The sequence below is a fragment of the Vombatus ursinus genome, unplaced genomic scaffold (assembly GCF_900497805.2).
Source record: "Vombatus ursinus unplaced genomic scaffold, bare-nosed wombat genome assembly UNPS02014770.1, whole genome shotgun sequence".
Taxonomy (NCBI): Eukaryota; Metazoa; Chordata; class Mammalia; order Diprotodontia; family Vombatidae; genus Vombatus; species Vombatus ursinus.
In genome coordinates, this window is record NW_020954548.1 from 34,252,759 (window position 1) to 34,271,166 (window position 18,408).

Below are 18,408 nucleotides of genomic sequence, written 5' to 3' on the forward strand. Positions count from 1 at the left end.
ACCATAGTATTCTAGGACCTGGAGTATAGAAGGGCCTGGCGTGCTATAGTCTGGGGTGTCCGAAAGAGTTGAACAAGACTGAGTGACTGAACAAGAAAAGAATTTATTGAGGCGAGAGGGAGGGTGGGAGGATAGTGTGTGTGTGTGACAGGGTCAGGAGCCTGTGCTTTAGAAAAATCACTTTGGTAGCTTAATAGATGATGGATTGGAGAGGTGGGAGACTTGTGGCAGGCCAACTAACCAGCCAGCTATCGCTGTAGTCCAGGAGTGGGGTGATGAGGGCCTTCACCAGAGTGGTAACAGTATCAGAGGAGAAATGGAGGTGTATTTGAGGGATGTTGCAAATCAACAGGCTTTGACAACAGACTGGATATGGGGTAGGGGGAATGAGAGAGAGTGAGGAGTTGAGGATGATACCTAGGTTGCAAGCCTGGGTTACTGAGAGGGTAGTGGTGGCTTTGACAGTAATAGGGTATTTTAGAAATGGGGAAAATTTAAGAGGAAAAATAATGAGTTCCATTTTGGATATGTTGAGTTTAGAATATTTACTGAACATACAATTTGAGATGTCTGAAAGGCAGCTGGAGATACAAGTCTGGAAGTTAGGAGATGAGATAAGTTAGGACTAGATAAGTAGATCTGAGAATCATTAGCATATGGATGACAATTAAATCTATGGGAGTGGCCTTGATCACCAAAGGAAGCAGTATAAAGGGAGAAAAGAATAAGGCCCAGGACAGAGCTCTGTGTGATATCCATGGTTAGTGGGCATGTTCTGGATGGAGATCCAGCAAAGAAGACTGAGATGGAGCAGTCAAGTAGGAGAACCAGGAAACAGAGTTGATTCAAAAAACTAGAGAGAAAAGAGTACTAAGAAGAGGGTGATCAACAGTGTCAAAGACTGTAGAAAGGTCAATAAAGATGAGGGCTGAGAATAGGCCATTGGATTTGGCAATGGAGAGATTATTGGTAACTTTGGAAAAAAGCAGTTTCAGTTGAATAATGAGTTCAGAAACCAGACTACAGAGAATTAAGAAGGATGAGAGAAAAGGAAGTGGAAATACCTATTGTAGAAAAGAGTTCAGTCACAAATGGCAAAAGAAATACTGGCTGAAAGCAGAAATGGAAGGATCAAGGGAGGGTTTTCTGAGGTTGGGGAAAACATGAGAATGTTTGTAAACAGTAGGGAAGGAGCCAGTACACAGAAATATTGAAGATAAGTGATAGAGTGGAGATGATAGAAGGGACAATCAGCTGAAGGAGATAGGATGGAATGTGCAGGTAGATGGGCTTACCTTAGCAAGGAGTTAGGTTATCCTATGAGACTAGAGTGAAGGAGGCAATAGTGACAGAAGGCATCTGAGTGATATAAGATGAGGAGAAGGGGAGAAGAGGGAGTAATCAATGAATGTCCTCAGTTTTTTTCATTGAAATATGAGGCAAGTTTCTCAACTGAGTGAGTGGGGGAGGAGGAGCCATAGGAAGTTTGAAGGTTGAAAAGGTTTGAAAGAGTTGCTGTGGTGAGTGGAATAGTGAGTTGATAAGGAAGGTGTAGGAGGAGTTCCTAGTTAGCAATGAGGGCTCAATTGTGGTTATGTAACGTAAATTCATAGTGGATCCAGTCAGAACAGTTGCATTATTTTCTCTATGTTCATTCAGCAGCTTGTGTGTAGGAGCAAAGGCAAAGGATGTTGGGAGTTATTCAAGGCTGAGGCTCACCAACACATAAGAGGTGATATGATAATAAGGAAAGAGAGTCAAAAGAAGAGGACAATGTAGAGCTGAACTGGTTTACCAAAAAGATAGGGAAAGGAAGAGAGAGTGATTAGTACAGGGCTGATAGCCTGGCTATGCATTTTTATAAATGTCTATTTACATTTTTCTATGCTATTTGATATTGATAATGAATTCCATGATCATTAACAGTGGGTTTCTGGTCTTATGAATTTAGGGGTACAAGAAATCAGAGTCAAGGAGAGAATTTTTCACTTTTTGGTGATTTCCAATTATGATTCAGAATATGCCTGTTAGATTACCTTTGAATACTTTGAGAGTTAACAAAGAGATAAGCCAATAGAGATATATTTGAAAATATCCTCCAAATTGCTAATAGTAAGATAAATTAAAACAACTCTGAGGTTTTATTTCACACCCTACAAATTGGCAGACAAAAAATGGGAACAGTCAATGTTGGAGGGATTGTGGAAAGACAAGTACACTAATATGTTTTTGGTGAAGCTGTGAATTAGTCTAACCAATGGTGACAATATTGATTTCTCCAAACAGGAGAGGGAAATGAGGGCATCCAGACGATACCCTCTACATCTTTAACAGAGGTTATGATTAATTCTAACCAGGACAGTCTCTAAATGATGGATCTTCCTGCCCAGTTTTACTGCCACCATTCAAGAAAATAAAAAGAAAGGGTCCCTCCAAACATTATGCCCTTGGATTCATAACTTTTCCTCTTACTTCTAAAGTACCACTCCCCCACAGTATCTTTTTTAGTATAATATGCGTATAGTCAGATATCTTTAACATAAAAATTACTTTATTTCAGTACAACTGTACACAAGTAAGAAATTTCAAGTATGGTCTCATTATACACCTTAGCTTGTCATAGGTTAAAACACAAAAAGCTTCTGTTGTCTGCACTATCTAGGATGGAAGGAAACAAGCATTTATCAAGCACCTACTATGTGCTAGGCACTGTGGTAAGCATTTTATAAATATTACCTCGTTTGATCCTCATAGCAACCCTAGGAGGTAAGTGCCCATTTTGCAATGGACAAAACTAAGTCAAATAAAGGTTAAGTGACTTGCCCAAAGTCACACAGCTATTGTCTAATTTGATTTGAACTCAGATCTTCCTGCAGCCAGGCCCAGAGCTCTATCCATCGTGCCACTTAGCTGGCCCTACGTCACACTTCTATTCCCAGTCCAATGCTAATTATTTTCCTGTTTCCTTGGTCACTAAGGAAGCAAAGCCTTCGCTGTCTAGGTGGCGGAACCATCCCTCTGCTCTATGTTGAACATATTTTCCTTGTAGTTACCCATACCCTGACTCTTCAGTTTCCCTAGATTTTGTCCCAAAAACTCATTCTTTTCATAGTACACATGCTCCTGGTTGGCACCTAAAGCTGTTCCTTTTTTCAGCCTTTCCTAGTTATGTTTTAAGCCATTTATTTTCTTCTGTTCTAAACTTTCTCATATTTTCTGACTTCCTCTAAAGTAGCCTCTTTCTTCTTTTAGCTGTTTCTTTTTCCTAAATTGTTTCACCTTATTCCCTTGAATAGTGCTCCACATACAGATGTTTTAGCTTCCCATCTTGGGTCCTCACACTCCACTCAGAAAGTTACCACTACCACTTACACTTTAGTTATATTGTTTTTTCTTAATAGGAACTTTTGCATAAACATTATCTACAACTCATTTGTATTTTTATTGTTTTTATCAAATGATATAGTACTTAATACACTTACATTGTCAGGAGCTGGAGTTATGTAGTAGGAATTAATCTAAAATATCTTGACATTTGAGATCCAGAAGGGAACAGATATAACTGTAGAATTAACTTTTAGAAAAAAGATGTTTATAATTGTTAACATAGAAAAGGTTGTCATAATTCATTATAAATAATTGCCTCAAGTTTTATATATATCCATTATTATCAGTACATGCACAGTGTATTTCCATAGATTTTTCCATATTGCCTTTATGATTGGAGATGCACATGCTCTTGTGTTGATTATCTGGCAGCTGGCATGTTTCAGAGAAGTGACAGATATAGCCTGATACCATTTCTTTAGCCATACATGGAAGCTATTTCAACCCTGACCTTTGTTCAGTCACCCTTAACTTCTTTATCAAGTCGAAAGAGATAGATATTTCTCCTCCTTATTTCTGTTCATGTACGAGCAAACTATATTGCAAGTCAATTCTACTGTTAAGAAAAAAAAACAATTTCATAGTATTGTTACAAAAAAAAAGAAATGAGTTCTTTACACATCAAGGGGTCCTACTTCATTATTATAATAAAACAATTTTACTCTTTTAAGCTATTCTAAGGAATCAAATAATGTGCATTGAAGCATAATGATTTTTGTAAAAAGCCTGTTGTGAGCTGGTAAGACTGATTATGCCTGTTTAATTTCAGAAGCAGTTTTCAGCGAAAATTAATTTACTGCAATGAATATGAAAAAAATAATAAAATAAATATTTAACTGTTATTCCTTCTTAAAATATGCTTCCCATGAATTTAAATATAAATTAAGAGAAAAATTTTAATGCCATTTTTAACAATAAACTTAATTGATCCCATTGTACAAAATTAAAAACTGCTATTTTAAAGCCTATATTCTGATAATATTATTAGACAAAACTTGTCCCTGGCAAATCTTTTGCGATACTGTATCGAAGTCTGGTTTTATAATATCAGGGCTGATTTTTTAAAGGTATTGTCAATAACTTTAAACTAGTTTCATATGTATTCAATTTCAGCTGTGTCCAATTCTTTATGACATCATTTGGGGTTTTATTGACAAAGATAGTGCAATGGTTTGCCATTTCCTTCTCTAGCTCATTTTACAGATGAGGAACTGAGGCAAACAGGGTTAAGTGACTTGCCCAAGGTCGCACACCTACTATCTGAGGAATATTTGAATTCAGGAAGATAAGTCTTCCTGACTACAAGCCTGGCACACTATCCACTGTGCCACCTAGGTGCCCTCATGTATTCAGTTGGTGACATATGTAGTAGATCTGACTCGTTAAAGAACATAAGTTCTCTGCCCCCTGATTATTAATATAGTATTAAAATATATTTTAATATAGTAAATATAATGTAGCCAAAATATTGTCAATTGGTATCATTAAAGACATTGAATGACAATTTTTTTTTCCATTTTACATGATTTAAAGTCAGATATTAAATACATTAAAATATGCACAGATAATTTCTGGTTGATAGAAGGTAAACTCTTTGATAGCAAGAACTGTTTTGGGGTTGTTTTGATAGTATTTCCAGGACCTAGAAGATAGTCATAGCACATCAATAAATGCTTATTGATGAATTAAATTGAAAAGCAAGCTAAAAGAAGCCCCTACTGAAGCACACAGTAGTTAAATATCTTGAATTTACTTCCACTATAAATACCTAATTTCCATTGTTTCCATATAGCTAGAAGGGGAGTGACCTAAATGATCACAACCAACTTCTACATTTGAGAGCACCATAGAACAGAGACCCTCTCTTAATAGCAGTGAATACCATAGACTTTATAATAGCGAATTCACCAATATTTGTGTTGATTAAACGCAATAGCTAGTATTTATACAGCACTTTAAGGTTTGCAAAAAGCACTTTACATGTTATCCTTTTGATCTCCACAACAACCCTATGAGGTCGGCTTTATTATAATCCTATTTTTATCGATGAGAAAACTAAGGCTGAGTGAGGGTCACCCAGCTTGTGTCTGAGACAGCCTTTGAACTCTGCTGTTCCTGATTTCAAATCCAACCTTCTATTCACTGCATCACCACAAAAGGTCTTATGAATCTTACAGATAACGATTTATTCAAACCCAATGCCTAGTAGAAAATTCTTTGTGGTACAACATTGACATACTTCCTGGGCCTAAAACCTGTGAAATGGTTCAGATCTGCCCCTGCAGCCACTGAGTGTGCTACTGCCCTTCTAGGTTCGTTTATTCTTTTCCTTCTTTTTTTATTTTTTAAAAAGTAGCTTCCACTTGAAAGTTTTGACTAACTCAAGAATTCAATCTAAAATCTTTCCACATTCTCTCAAGTTGCTGCTCAAGGTCTGAGGTCACCCCAGCCAGGAATTCAGTGAGCTGGCATTCCCATTCTCTCCCCTCCCTCCCCTCCTGCTGCCTCTGATTCCCTTCTTGAGGCGCACTTTGTGGGGGGAGGGGAACCCTTCCCTGAACTTCGCTGAGGTTTTATTTCCCTGAGGTGAATCAGGGGCGGACGGTGGAGACTTTGGTCACGACTCTCCCTCCCCTCCCGCCCCCATCTGCCCTGATTCCTTGGGGCTTCCTCCTCACAGAAATAAATGGTGGCCAAAAGATTCAGTGCTACCCAGCCCGACCTCTCAAACAACTGGAGAGCAGAAATGAGGTGACTAAGAGTGGTTCCCACCAAACCCCTGAAGACCTCAATTTAGGTACGTAGCGAGGCGCGGAAAGCGCCAACACACATGCGCACAGGCGCGCAGGTTGTGGGGGTGGGGGAGGAAGAGGGCTCAAAGTCTCGCGAGGCTCAGGACGCGGGAAGTGGCACGCGGGGCGTATGCTGGGCACGAGCCTCGGAGAAGGCGGGAAGCAATTGCTGCTGCCGCCGCCGCCGCTGCCGCCACTGCCAGTGCCGCCGCCACTGCCACTGCTGCCTTTTCTCCACACTAGCTCCCCCTGCCCCATCTGCCCGGCCCGGAACAGGAGGCCCAAGCTGGCAGGGGTGGGTGCGAACTTACCTCGAAGGAGGCGAAGTTACTGGGGAGGGGACGAGCGAGGGCGGGGTCCTCAGCTTAGGGCCACCCTCCTTAGAGAAGGCCTTTTTCAGTCGGAAGGGAGAGAGGAGCAGGCCCTGGGCGGGTAGCCTTGTCTTTGCCCTCAGTGACTGACGATGACACGACGGGGTGTTTAACAGCAGGACTCTATTCATTTAAATTTATCAATAAATATGACTCCATGGACCCTGGAAAATTTTGTAGGAAGCTATGGGACTCCGTTCACCCATTCATTTGTTAAATGCCTACTGCGTGCAGTGCGCTGTGCTAGCTCTTCCCTGAGAGACAAAGATAAATAAGATTTGGGCCGAGACCCTTGGTATTGACCACAACACACGGACTGAAGCATGCTAAGTTTAAAGAGAAGAAAAGGAGGCACGAGCAGGGAGGGATGGGGGAGGGGGAGCAGAGTTCTGGGGCCTCGGGGTGTGAAAAGAGCAGGAGTTTCGAAGTCTGGGGACCTGGGTTAGAAATCCTCTCCAGCAGCTGATGGCCAGTGTGGGCTCAGAGGCCACTCCTCTCTTGGGGTCTCGGGCTCAGTTAAATGACAAGATAAAGGAAGTCTCCCAGAAGTTTGAGACTACAGGCCTATGTGTCTCCCACCTTTACCCTTCCCCAAGCTGTGAGTAAGACTGCTGATAAGGAGGGGTCCTAATAAAGGAGGACTACTAGGCTGGTCCCTATTGACTTACATGCTATTGTGAGAAGTATACTGCAACAGGTCTGGGAGTAAGAGGACCTGGGTTCAAATAATTAGGGTTAGCTGTGTGGCCTTAGTCAAATCATTTAAACTTCTGGCTCTGAGTTTCCTCATTTTGATTTATGATCCCAAGATTCTTCCATTCTCTCTTGGGGTCCAGATTTCAGGAGATCCTTGATGTTTAATAGAAAAAAAATTTTTAATATGATTAGTTTCCTTTGTAAGACTCTGGGATGAGGTTTGGACTCAGGGTTTTTTACTCCAGAACAGATGATCTTTCCACTGTCATACACTACTTCCTAAAAAGATGAAACTTAATAGAATAAGCATAAATCTACATCTTACAAAATTCAGCTTTACAACTACAAGATAGGGAAGCTATGACTAGATTATGGTTTCTCTGAAAAAGATCCAGGGTTTTTGTTGGGTTTTTTCGTGGATCGTAAATTCACTATGAGTCAATAGTGTGGTCTGGCAGCTTAAAAAAAAAAAAGTTAATATGATCTTAGGCTGCATTTTAAAAGATGTCCAGGACTAGGGAGGTGATAGTACCACTGTACTCTACCCTGGTGAAACCAAATCTGGAGTAGTTAGTTGTGGGAGTCACATTTTAGAAAGTACATTGATAAGCTGAAGGACAACTAGAACAAAGGTTCTTAACCTAGGGATGATAAACTTTTGAAAAGGGGTATTTTGGTAGTTGTCAATATAATTGGCTTCCTTTGTAATCTCATGTATTTTATTTTATGCTTTCAAAAACATTATAAGATATTCTTAGACTTCACCAGATGTTTGACACAAACGGCTAAGAACCTCTGATCCAGAGAAAGGAAGCCAGCATGGTGAAGTGCCTCTCATGTAATAAGAGGATTGGCTGAAAGAAGTCAGGATGTTTATCCTGGAGAAGAAACTATTTGGGGAAAATGATAGCTGTCTTCAAGTTTTTAAAGGGCTATTTTGTAAAAGAAGGATTACACTTTTTCTGCTTGACCCAGAAGGCAGAACCAGAAGTAATGAGTGGGAGGTGCAAAAAGGCAAATTTAGGCTTGCAATCAGGAAAAACATCCTAACTATTAGAGCTATCCAACTTAGCTCTTCCCAGAAATGCAAGGATCTAAGACAACTCCAAAAGACTCACGATGGAAAATGATATCCATATCCAGAGAAAGAATTATTGAATCTGAATGCAGATGGAAGCATACTACTTGCTCTCCTTTTCTTTTGTTTTTTTGTTTTGTTTCTTCTTTCTCTTGGTTTCTCCCATTAGTTCTAATTCTTCTTTACATCATGACTAATGTGAAGATATGCTTAACATGAAAGTATAAGTAGAGCCTATATCAGATTACATGTCATCTTGTAGAGGGAGGAGGAGAGGGAAGGAGAGAAAATTTAAAACTCAAAATCTTATGGAAGTGAATGTTGAAAACTAAAAATAAATTAATTAATTAAAAAAAAACAAGTAGAGCTATCCAAAAGTAGTAGAGGCTATTTCAAGAGGTAGTGGGCTCCCCCCAATTTAAACAAAAGCTAGATGACCAGTTATTGGTTGTTGTAGAGGGAATTCTTGTTCAGTTACAGGTTGGATCAAATGGTCTCCGAGGTTCCTTCTAATTCTAAGATTCTGTGATTTTATGAGACAAGCATCAAAGGTAAATTTTACGAAGACATATTTGAACACGAATCTTGGAAATTTCTGATTGCTTTACAAACTAAGTGCCAGAGCTGGGATTTGTACCAAGGGTCTCTGGCTTCAAACCCAGCACTCATTTCTTCTCCATCACATTGCTTTCCTTCAGTTATGGAGAGTCCTGTGAAAGAGAGTTCCACCACAGGATTTTGGCCTGGTGCTTCATTAAAAAATGAAGGGGAAAAGACTAACTAGTATGTCCACTGAGTTCTTTGGGAACTATCCATGCTAAGAAATAGAAGATGCAAATTGTTCAAATAATAAAAACACAAAAGTGAAATTAGTTGTCTGCTTAAATATTATTTAGTTAAGTAATTGATGCCATCAATCTTATGTTAATCTCAAATTGTAAATAAAATTTACTTTAAAAACATTTAAAATATTTCATAGTTATTACACTATAGCATAGAACTGAGTCAGTATTCTTTGATTAACCTTTTTCTCTATTTCTAGAATGTCTACAAGTAAAGTTACAAACCATTATATATTTTTTGTGGCTATTATACACTTTAGCATATAAGTATATACTTTATGTTCACTGAATCATAAAATCATAAACCTGGAAGGGACTTTGTGAGTTCTAACCCCCACGTTCAAGAAGGTAAATTACTGGGACAGCTAGGTGGTGCAGTGGATAGAGCACCGGCAGTGAAGTCAGGAGGACCTGAGTTCAAATGTGGCCTCAGACCAAACACTTGACCACTTACTAGCTGTGTGACCCCGGGAAAGTCACTTAACTAAACAAAAAACAACAACAACAACAAAAAAAAGACACTTGAGGCTTACTAGCTATGTGACCTTAGGCAAGTCACTTAACCCTGACTGCCTCACCCCTCACCTCAAGAAAAGGTAAACTACTAAGCCCCACAAGACTGATGGTGAGTGGTAGATTTTTTTAAAAAGGAATATAGAATATGCATCTAATGTTTCTACTCCAGAAAATCCAGCAACAGATGCACAAATCTACTTCCAGTTCTATGACCTTATAAAATGATAGGTTTGGAAGGTGCTAGGGATTTCACGGAGTGAAAATAAACAATGCAGTCATTATCAGACCAAGCCTGACCTTGCTCCCAGAAAGATTTCACACAGGGCAAGAAACTTAGAAATACTTACTACCTAGTCGTTTTTCTCTAGCATCAGAAAGCCTATACTGAAGACTGTGTCACCATTTAAATGGTACTCATGCCATAGGGAATTCTCTGGCAAAGAAGCCTACAATGATAATGTTCTCAGAGATCTTATTCATATAGACTTGATGATAAATAAATGGTCCTCCCTGAAAAATCTGTGGTTTAGAAAGTGAAAAAGTAACCACACATGTTAGTTTGGTAAAGCTAATATTTTCACTACAGTTGAACCACAGTAAAATGACTGTATAAAATATAATGAGTATAAAGAGTAACCAAAAACACCCTTTATTTTATTCTTCTCAAAAAATATTTACTGAATACATAGTATTGCAAGGTACCATATGGATGATACAAAGATGGATAAGACATAATTATTTTAATGGAGTTTACAATCTAGATACATAAATTCTTTTTAAATGGCCACGTATTAGTGTACTATCCATCTCTATGTATATCCAAAAGAATGAGGGTCCTATAAATGTGGTTTTGTTGTATTTTTTTAAAAGATTTTATGTTATTTAAATTATAACATTTTTATATTGCTTTAAGTTTCATGAAACATTTTTTCTTAACAAATGGCCCACTGAATTGTCCCTTATCTGAAACCAAATTTTCATGGCACCCCCAAATTGCTAAATTATTGTTTTTGGATAGCAAGAGATCAAATTTTAATATGTAATTATGCTATATAAAAATACAAAGGGGTCTTTTCGTTGTTTTCTTCTTGATTATATTTGTGGTTGAATGAACCTTTTCCAGAGAATGGGTTATATAATCAATAATATAAATAACATTATTAATATTAAAGAATTTTCCTAAATACTTTTTAAACATAAATTTTCTTGATGTATTTAGGTTATATAATTTACATATCCAAATGATGTTTTCTAAAATTATAGATAAAAGAATGGCGAACTCCTTTTCAGCACAGAACATCGTTTCACTTTCAGATCTGCGTCCAAATCTGGCTCATCCTGTAAGTTTCATCATCATACTCCTTTTGTTATTTGCTAATGAAATTTTATATGATGAGATTATGTTACTTCAAAATTATGTAATTGACATGTATGTAGATACACATTGCATTAGTATAATTGTTGGATATAAAGTACCCCTGTTTCTTTGTATATATTTTAGGAAAATGAAAACTAATGCTTCTACAGGGGAGGCAATGTGACCAATATGACTGGTAATTCAGTATTTGAAATTATTAGAAACTTCCTTATATCTTATTAATTGAATGCTGAATTGAGATGTAGTCAGACTCAGCATTATGAAGCCAAAAGGTTTTTTTGTACAGTATATTCTCCAGGTGACTGCAATTATAGACTTAGATTATGTTATTATGATGGATTTAAGGAAAAATCTCAAGTATTCTGTCACCAGAAGCATATTGAGTTGAATTGTTGGATTGAAACATAAATTAATTTCACACTACAGGAATTCTCAATTTTCATTGAGGATATAAATGGTGGAAGAGAAAGAAGGGAGTGAGAGAAGAAAGCTGTCTAGCTTGTTAGGCTGAGCTCACAGCATGTCTACATTGTGATCCCAGGTCTGGTCCTTAGCTTTGCAGGGTCTGAATCTTGATTTTATTAGTTCGCCCAGTGGTGACAAAGCTCTGAGAAATCAATTCATGCTGACTAAACTCACTAGAGAAGGATTTATAAACCAGAATGCCAGTTTATTAATTTATAATGGATGATATATCAGGCAGGATTACTGGTACTGGTCATTTGCACAGGGCATTCCCTTCTAGTGGGTAGATCCACTCAGGAGACTAAAGTTATAGATCTAAAGGCTAATTGGTGACAATAGAATTAGAGCAAAGGCAGTTATTCTTAAATGATATTTCTGTCAAGCCTGATGAATTACCTTTCTCTACTCTAGGGATATTTCTGTCTAGATAATTGTTAGTAGTGGTCATTACCATCAGATCACCTTCTCTCCTGGACAGTGCTCAAGAAATATAGAAATCTAACCCTTTGGTTCTTTTTTTTTTCCTAGACTCCATGCAAATCACTACCCTTCTGTTGTGATGACATTAACTCAAATATTTTACAATTAATTAGATCACAACTTTTCTCACATTAAATACAATTTCATCTACTTTATGAGATTTAAGAGGCATCCTAGTAACTTGCTAGGACTTGGGAATTCCCATAGTCTTATCAGTAACATATTTGCAATAATTTCTCGGAGTCAATTTCTTCACATAGCTAATCTCATTGATTTAATTTTGATTTGTATTAGTATTAATTTTTTATCCTCCTCCCAAATTCTTGAGATGTATTTAATTTAGAACTTGTGCTGACATGTACATGCATTTACACACACACACAAACACACACACATTCATACACATACACCAATAGATGAATTAGATGGATTCGTGGTTTCCTGAAATGGTGTATGTCAATTAAATGTGTATGCATATACGTGTGTGTAAATTGAAGAATCTTAAATGTACAAAGGGAGCTAACTAAAAAAAATTCTGGAGTGAATATATTTGTAAAATAAAGACTCTCTTTATAAAACAAAGACACATACACTCCTATTTGCCTATTTTCTAACTTTGGTTGTCAAGTTTTCTTAATGGAAGGAGTGCCTATAAATAACTTCCATTGTTTGCATTTCAAAGTTTAATCTTGGGGATATAAATTGATTCCTAATTGCCTGACGCAGAAGTCAGAAAGATTTTTCTCCAATATTTCAGCAAGTTGAGTTTCCCCAGTAAAGTTCAGAGGGGTTCCTTGTATTCATATAGAGTTAGAGAAATAGTAACATTTGTCATAAATGCAAAGAGGTAGCCAGCAGTTCGGTTAGGATGTGGAATTCTTTAAAGTTTGAGTGCAACAAATTATTGCCACATGAACAACAGCTGCTAGAACTATTAATATAAGCACAGGTTTATCCTTTGTAAGAAAAAGCTAGTAATCTTGACTTTTTTAAAGTGTTTTAATTTTTTATTCTTTTTAGTAGACACTAAAATGAACAATAAAGTTTTAAAGAAGATATTTAATGACCTACCTAGATTTTAAGAACTAGAGCTTATAACTTTGATTTATCAGCTGCAATATATAGGTTTTGTTACAATCTAATTTATGTTGCTGTCCAGCACGTTTGGATTAAGGAATGAAACAATTTTATGTGAATTGTCAAAAAAAAAAAATCCCATATAAAAGAAAGCTTTGAAGGCCTTAGGAAATTAAATTGCATTATACATGTGCTTTGAATGAATTCAGTTAAGTATCTAAAGCATAGGACAGTTACTGTGCTCCACCTAGTGATTAAAAATAAAGTAGAAACATGGTTAGTGCTATAATGTATTTGTAAGGCAGTTAGCTATCCAACTACTTTGCATTAGTACTTATGCTGTTTAATGTTTATATTGTTCATTTACATGCCACCCTAGAATAAATGCTTTTAAATTATTACTAGTCAAAAATATGTTTGTTATAACCAGTAAAATATAACAAGTCCATGAAATCAGATTTACCATGTACATCTGTGTTTAATATTGGTTCTATAACCTTTTTGTTTTTCAGAGTATAATCGGTATGGTTATTGGGAAAACAGATGTCAAAGGCTTTCCAGACAGAAAAAGTAGAGTTATATTTAACTCTTTACTTTGTTTTTCAAAAGCTGTAACTTTAGTTTGTATGATTACAGCCAAGCATATTTAAATGATTGAATTTGTCATGCATGTTAAACTCCTAAAGGGCAAGAAACATGTTTCTTTGTTTGATAAAGTGCCTAATTAAGAGTCATATGTGTGAAAATACTCAAGAAATGTTATTTGATGATAAAAATTATTTGATATTTCTAGAGAATAATTATTCAAGCTATGTCTATAATATAATACCAAAACAACTAGTTGACTTGGTCAATTCTAATCAATGAACTACTTAATTAAGTGAAAAAAGGAAGAAAATTATTATTTAGGATGGGTAAGGAAAAAATTCATTTGACCACATTTTCCCCCTTTTAACTATTTCTACCATACTCTGTATCTCCTAATCATTATTTTTAACTTTAATAGTTATTCTAAGGATATGCATGAATACATAATAACTTCTAAATATATTATACAAATTTCAAGTTCTTCAGTCTATTTTCTCAAGTACCTTGCAACCTTAGTGATCTATACCATATTCTCTTAGTGATGTAAATTCTATGTCCATATGATTTCAAATAACTACTTTAAATGGAGTTGTCAGTCATTTATTTTGTTTTTGCATACTAAATCAGTCATTCAAATTCCACTAAAAACAATGTTTTGTTTTATGTTACGCTTTGTTTTGACTTTTTTCATCATTCTGACTAAACTAAATTAATGTCTTACTTTTATATAGACATTCTTAAACTGGAATTGGACTTTTAAATAAATGTATTGTCAAATTTTTATGGATGACAGAAAAAATGGCATGTACAAAATGCAAAATTTTAAATATATAAATTTCAGCTTTTCCTACAATTTTTATTTAAATTCTGCAGTATAGGAAGGAATAAGTAGAGCTAAAGACTGTTAAATTCATCAAGAATTTTGGCAGAAAAAGTTCTGCTTTTATTTTTAATCATTTGAGTAACTGTGAATTGTGTTAATCTAATTTATATAATCTATGCTAGTATATTAATGAACACCTTAATTTTTATTTTCAGTTTTTTTCTCCCATTCTTTTTAAAAGATCTATAATGAAGAATTTTTTAAAAATCAACAACACTAATACATCTATACTCAAAAATGTGCATTCTTTGTGCTGTAAATCAGACCCCCAAATTTCACTAATAAGGATAAAGACAAAAGAATTGTTAGAACAGCATAAGGAACCCAGACTGATTCCTAAATGCTTCAAGGCACTCCTACTACTACAGGAACCAGAAGTCATTAAAATATTTACTGACCCCTTGTGGTATTCATCAGGCCATCATTCAGAATCACAAACCCTTTGTTCTAATTCAATACTTTAGAATTATGACTACACAAAGTGAAAGAGAAAATTGAAGTAACTCTCTGAATCATTCAGGTTAAAAAAAAGACAACCACCTACTCCCCAACCTAATGGACAGAAAATTGAGGAAAAGGGGGAAGAGAGGGATGTTTGCCATGAATTCAGAGTTGGCTCTACTCTCCACTTTGCTTTACAAGTCAATAAATTGCAACATATTATTTCACAGGATGAGAACTTATGTATAGATTGGGATCTGCACCAGTGGAGGGAACTCACACAAAATGAAATCCATCACAGTATAAAGAATTTGTAATTGGTATACATTAATTGGGTACTGTATGCTTGGTGTCTGGATTAATTCGCATAATAATAAGAATTAATAAAACCAAGCTTTTACATTTGAAAACTAAAAGCCCTATCTTTTTTTCCTTTAGATATTGGGTCAGAAAGGTACACTTTCAACTTCACCATTCGAGATTCACCAACTTATTTTATAAATGTAACATCCTGGGGAAAGGAAGATTATATTAAATCACTTTCCAAAAGTTTTAGAGTTGGTGAGTGTGGTAAGTTATTTATTTTTCACCTATTGCTATTATAATTCTTTCCCATGACATTAATGTTTGTGGTTTAAATAAACCAGCTTTTCTTCTAAAGACATAAATTGAATTAGTTTGATTGGAAACAAATGATCCAGGTTTATTACGTATCAAGGGAGTATAAGTCAAATAATTAAACTAAAACATGTGAACTGAGAATTAGGATATCCTTATCATAGGACCTCAGAATTGTAAGGGATTTCAGAAATTATCCAAGTGAAATATGTATCTGCTCTACCACATCCCCAACTGCCTGGCAGGTGGTCATCTAGCCTCTGGGTAAACAACTCCCAGGACAGGACACTCACTACCTATAAAAGATAGACCATTGTACTTTAAAGTGACTCTAAGTTATTAAAAAAAACCCTCTCAGTCTCAGTTTCCTCCTCTGCAAAATGGGAATAATAACACCTACCTCTCCGTTGTTTCAAGGATCAAATGAGATAAGGCTTGAGCACTACATAAATGCTAGCTATTATTATTATGAGGAAGTATTCTCCTATATTGAGGCAAAATCTGCTTCCTTGTAGTTTCCATCCATTGGTATTGCCCTCTCTGGACATGCAGAACAATTCTGACCCCACTTCCACACATTTCTTCCCTTCTCAACTATTCCCTCCTTAGCCCTGCCCTAATCTTTTTCACTGAACCTTATGTGATGTCAGGTTTGCTATCAAAATAACTAATTATAGTATCACTTTTTTTTGGTGCATTTCACATTTAAGTATCATGTTTACTGAAACCTCTATCGTGGCCATATTGATTCTTCAGTGCTACCGAACTCATGCTGGAATACAAGAAGTCTTTTTTCTTCTTCTTCTTCTTTTTTTTTTTGCTCAAATACAGAATATTATGGATATTCACAAAGGCTTCCCCCTCCAGCCACAACTACCCCCCCTTAAATAGCTTTACACATGGTAAGAAAGTTTTTAACATTTGTCTTCCTTTGTGACGTGATTTGCTTTGGGCTAATGGAATACAAGTTGTCTGGATGGATTGGCAGATTAGGATGTTTCTTAAGGTAGAGCTAGGGAAATGTAAGGTAGAGCTGTAGGAAAACAGCCACCAGATCTCTAGACCATAACAGAAAGGAAATTTAGAAGGCTAGGAAAAAGAACTTAGGGAAAACTAGAATTCTTAGATCCTCCTGGAAACGGAAAACCGCCTGCAGGATTCTGGGAATTGTAGTTTGGTATCTCCAGCTGTGGTGGTGTAGTGTGTAGTGTTAAGGATGTGAATGCACTTAGCCCCTCAGGTGCCATTGGGAAATAGTATTTTTTTACCAGGCTCTTTGCAATTATTCATCTGATGTAGAGAAATCATGTCCAGGATTCCTTGCTGGGACTGTAGCCTGAGCCTGAAAAGTCCTGGAACTGGCCCCCTAGTAAACATACAGATAACAAGAGTGAGTCCCACATGTGTAGTGAGATGCATTTGTGGTAAAGGTTTGTCGTTGTGTGTCTGGAAGGGAGATGGGATAGATATTTCTAACCTCTTCTCCCCCGACTCTTCTCCAAGGGAGAAATTCATCTCTGCCAGAAGGGGAAGCAGGAGGTTGGGGCCAAAGGCTGCTCTGCTCTCCTCAGGAGAGAGTGGGGGTGAGAGAAAGACTAAAATTATATCTATCTGCTCCCTTAAATATTGTTCATCTAAGGCATATGATTGGATTTCATCTAACTTCTGATCATTTTGACATTATTGTTATCGGAGGAAAGAAGACCCCCAAGCTCTATATCCAAGACTTGACCCATTTCCTACCAAATACCACTTCTACAATTTAGACATATCGCAAATAGCAAAGAAACCTATTCATCCAAATCTTAGTAAAACAGAAATCAGAGAAGATATACATGGGAGAATATATACCAGAAAATATAGAATGAAAGAGTACTCCCATTGGGAGCAAGATAAATCAGCTCAGCTATTAGAGATTGTCCTTGATCTCTCTTAAGGGGAAATTCCCCAAAGTCTCTAGAGCAGCAAGCTGGATAGGGACATGATGAAGACTTCTAGCTCCTCATATGTCTTCCCAGAGTCTTTTTCCTTCAGCAGCCTGAAGCAGGGTTAGCCACTTCCATCTGCTTTCTCAAAGCTGGAAGGCAGAAGAGCCTGGAGCAACTTGCCACTTGAAGAGTCCTGAAGTTTGAAGAGTTTAAAGGAGTGCTGACCTTTAGAGAGCACCAAGGGGTACTGGTGAAGGCTGAGCTGTCTCGTTTATCAACAACTCTACCCAGCGCCTCACCATCACACCGAGCAGGGCATTCATCTCCACCAATAAGGAGAGTCCCATACCAATGGGCTTTGGGATAGAGGTTACATTTCAATTTTAACTGTGGGATAAGATCCCATCTAGAAAAATAATATCTCAAAGCTAGATAGATGATGGTCACCTCTTTGACCTACCCAATTACATTTCCACATAAATTAAGCAGAATCAGAGAGTGAATCCACAGAGAAAAGAAAATCATCCTAGGAAGAGGCACATTTGACCTCAAGGTCTCTTATCAGAACTTCAGATTGTTTTAGTAACCAGAAGTGAATGGGCCAAGGGAGATTAAGAGGTAGTTCCAAGAGTTCTATATTCAGTGGCTAAGACTCGAGATTTATACAAAAGAACAAATTCTGGAGCTGCTGGTGCTAGAGCAATCCTTGACCATCCTGTCCAGGATAGCTAAGATTTGGGTGATGTCTCAACATCCAAAGAACAGTGAGATAGACAATATGTCCCAAATGCTTGAGAAGTTTTCTCTCCAAACTCAGCACAATTTTCCCTAAGATGAGAGCTTAAAAGGATGATGTAATGAGACCTAC

At 36.9% G+C, this 18,408-nt stretch overlaps 1 protein-coding gene across 1 annotated transcript in view; it reads left to right on the plus strand.

Moving 5' to 3' along the window:
• Window positions 1–6,121: 6,121 nt before the first annotated feature.
• Window positions 6,122–18,408, plus strand: part of MEIOB (meiosis specific with OB-fold) — a 45,762-nt gene continuing 33,475 nt past the window's right edge. The window contains exons 1-4 of the mRNA XM_027863250.1: window positions 6,122–6,184; window positions 10,946–11,022; window positions 13,595–13,652; window positions 15,433–15,564. Of these exons, the coding sequence (XP_027719051.1) occupies window positions 10,954–11,022; window positions 13,595–13,652; window positions 15,433–15,564 (259 nt within the window). The 5' untranslated portion in view covers window positions 6,122–6,184; window positions 10,946–10,953. The remainder of the gene's footprint in view (window positions 6,185–10,945; window positions 11,023–13,594; window positions 13,653–15,432; window positions 15,565–18,408) is intronic.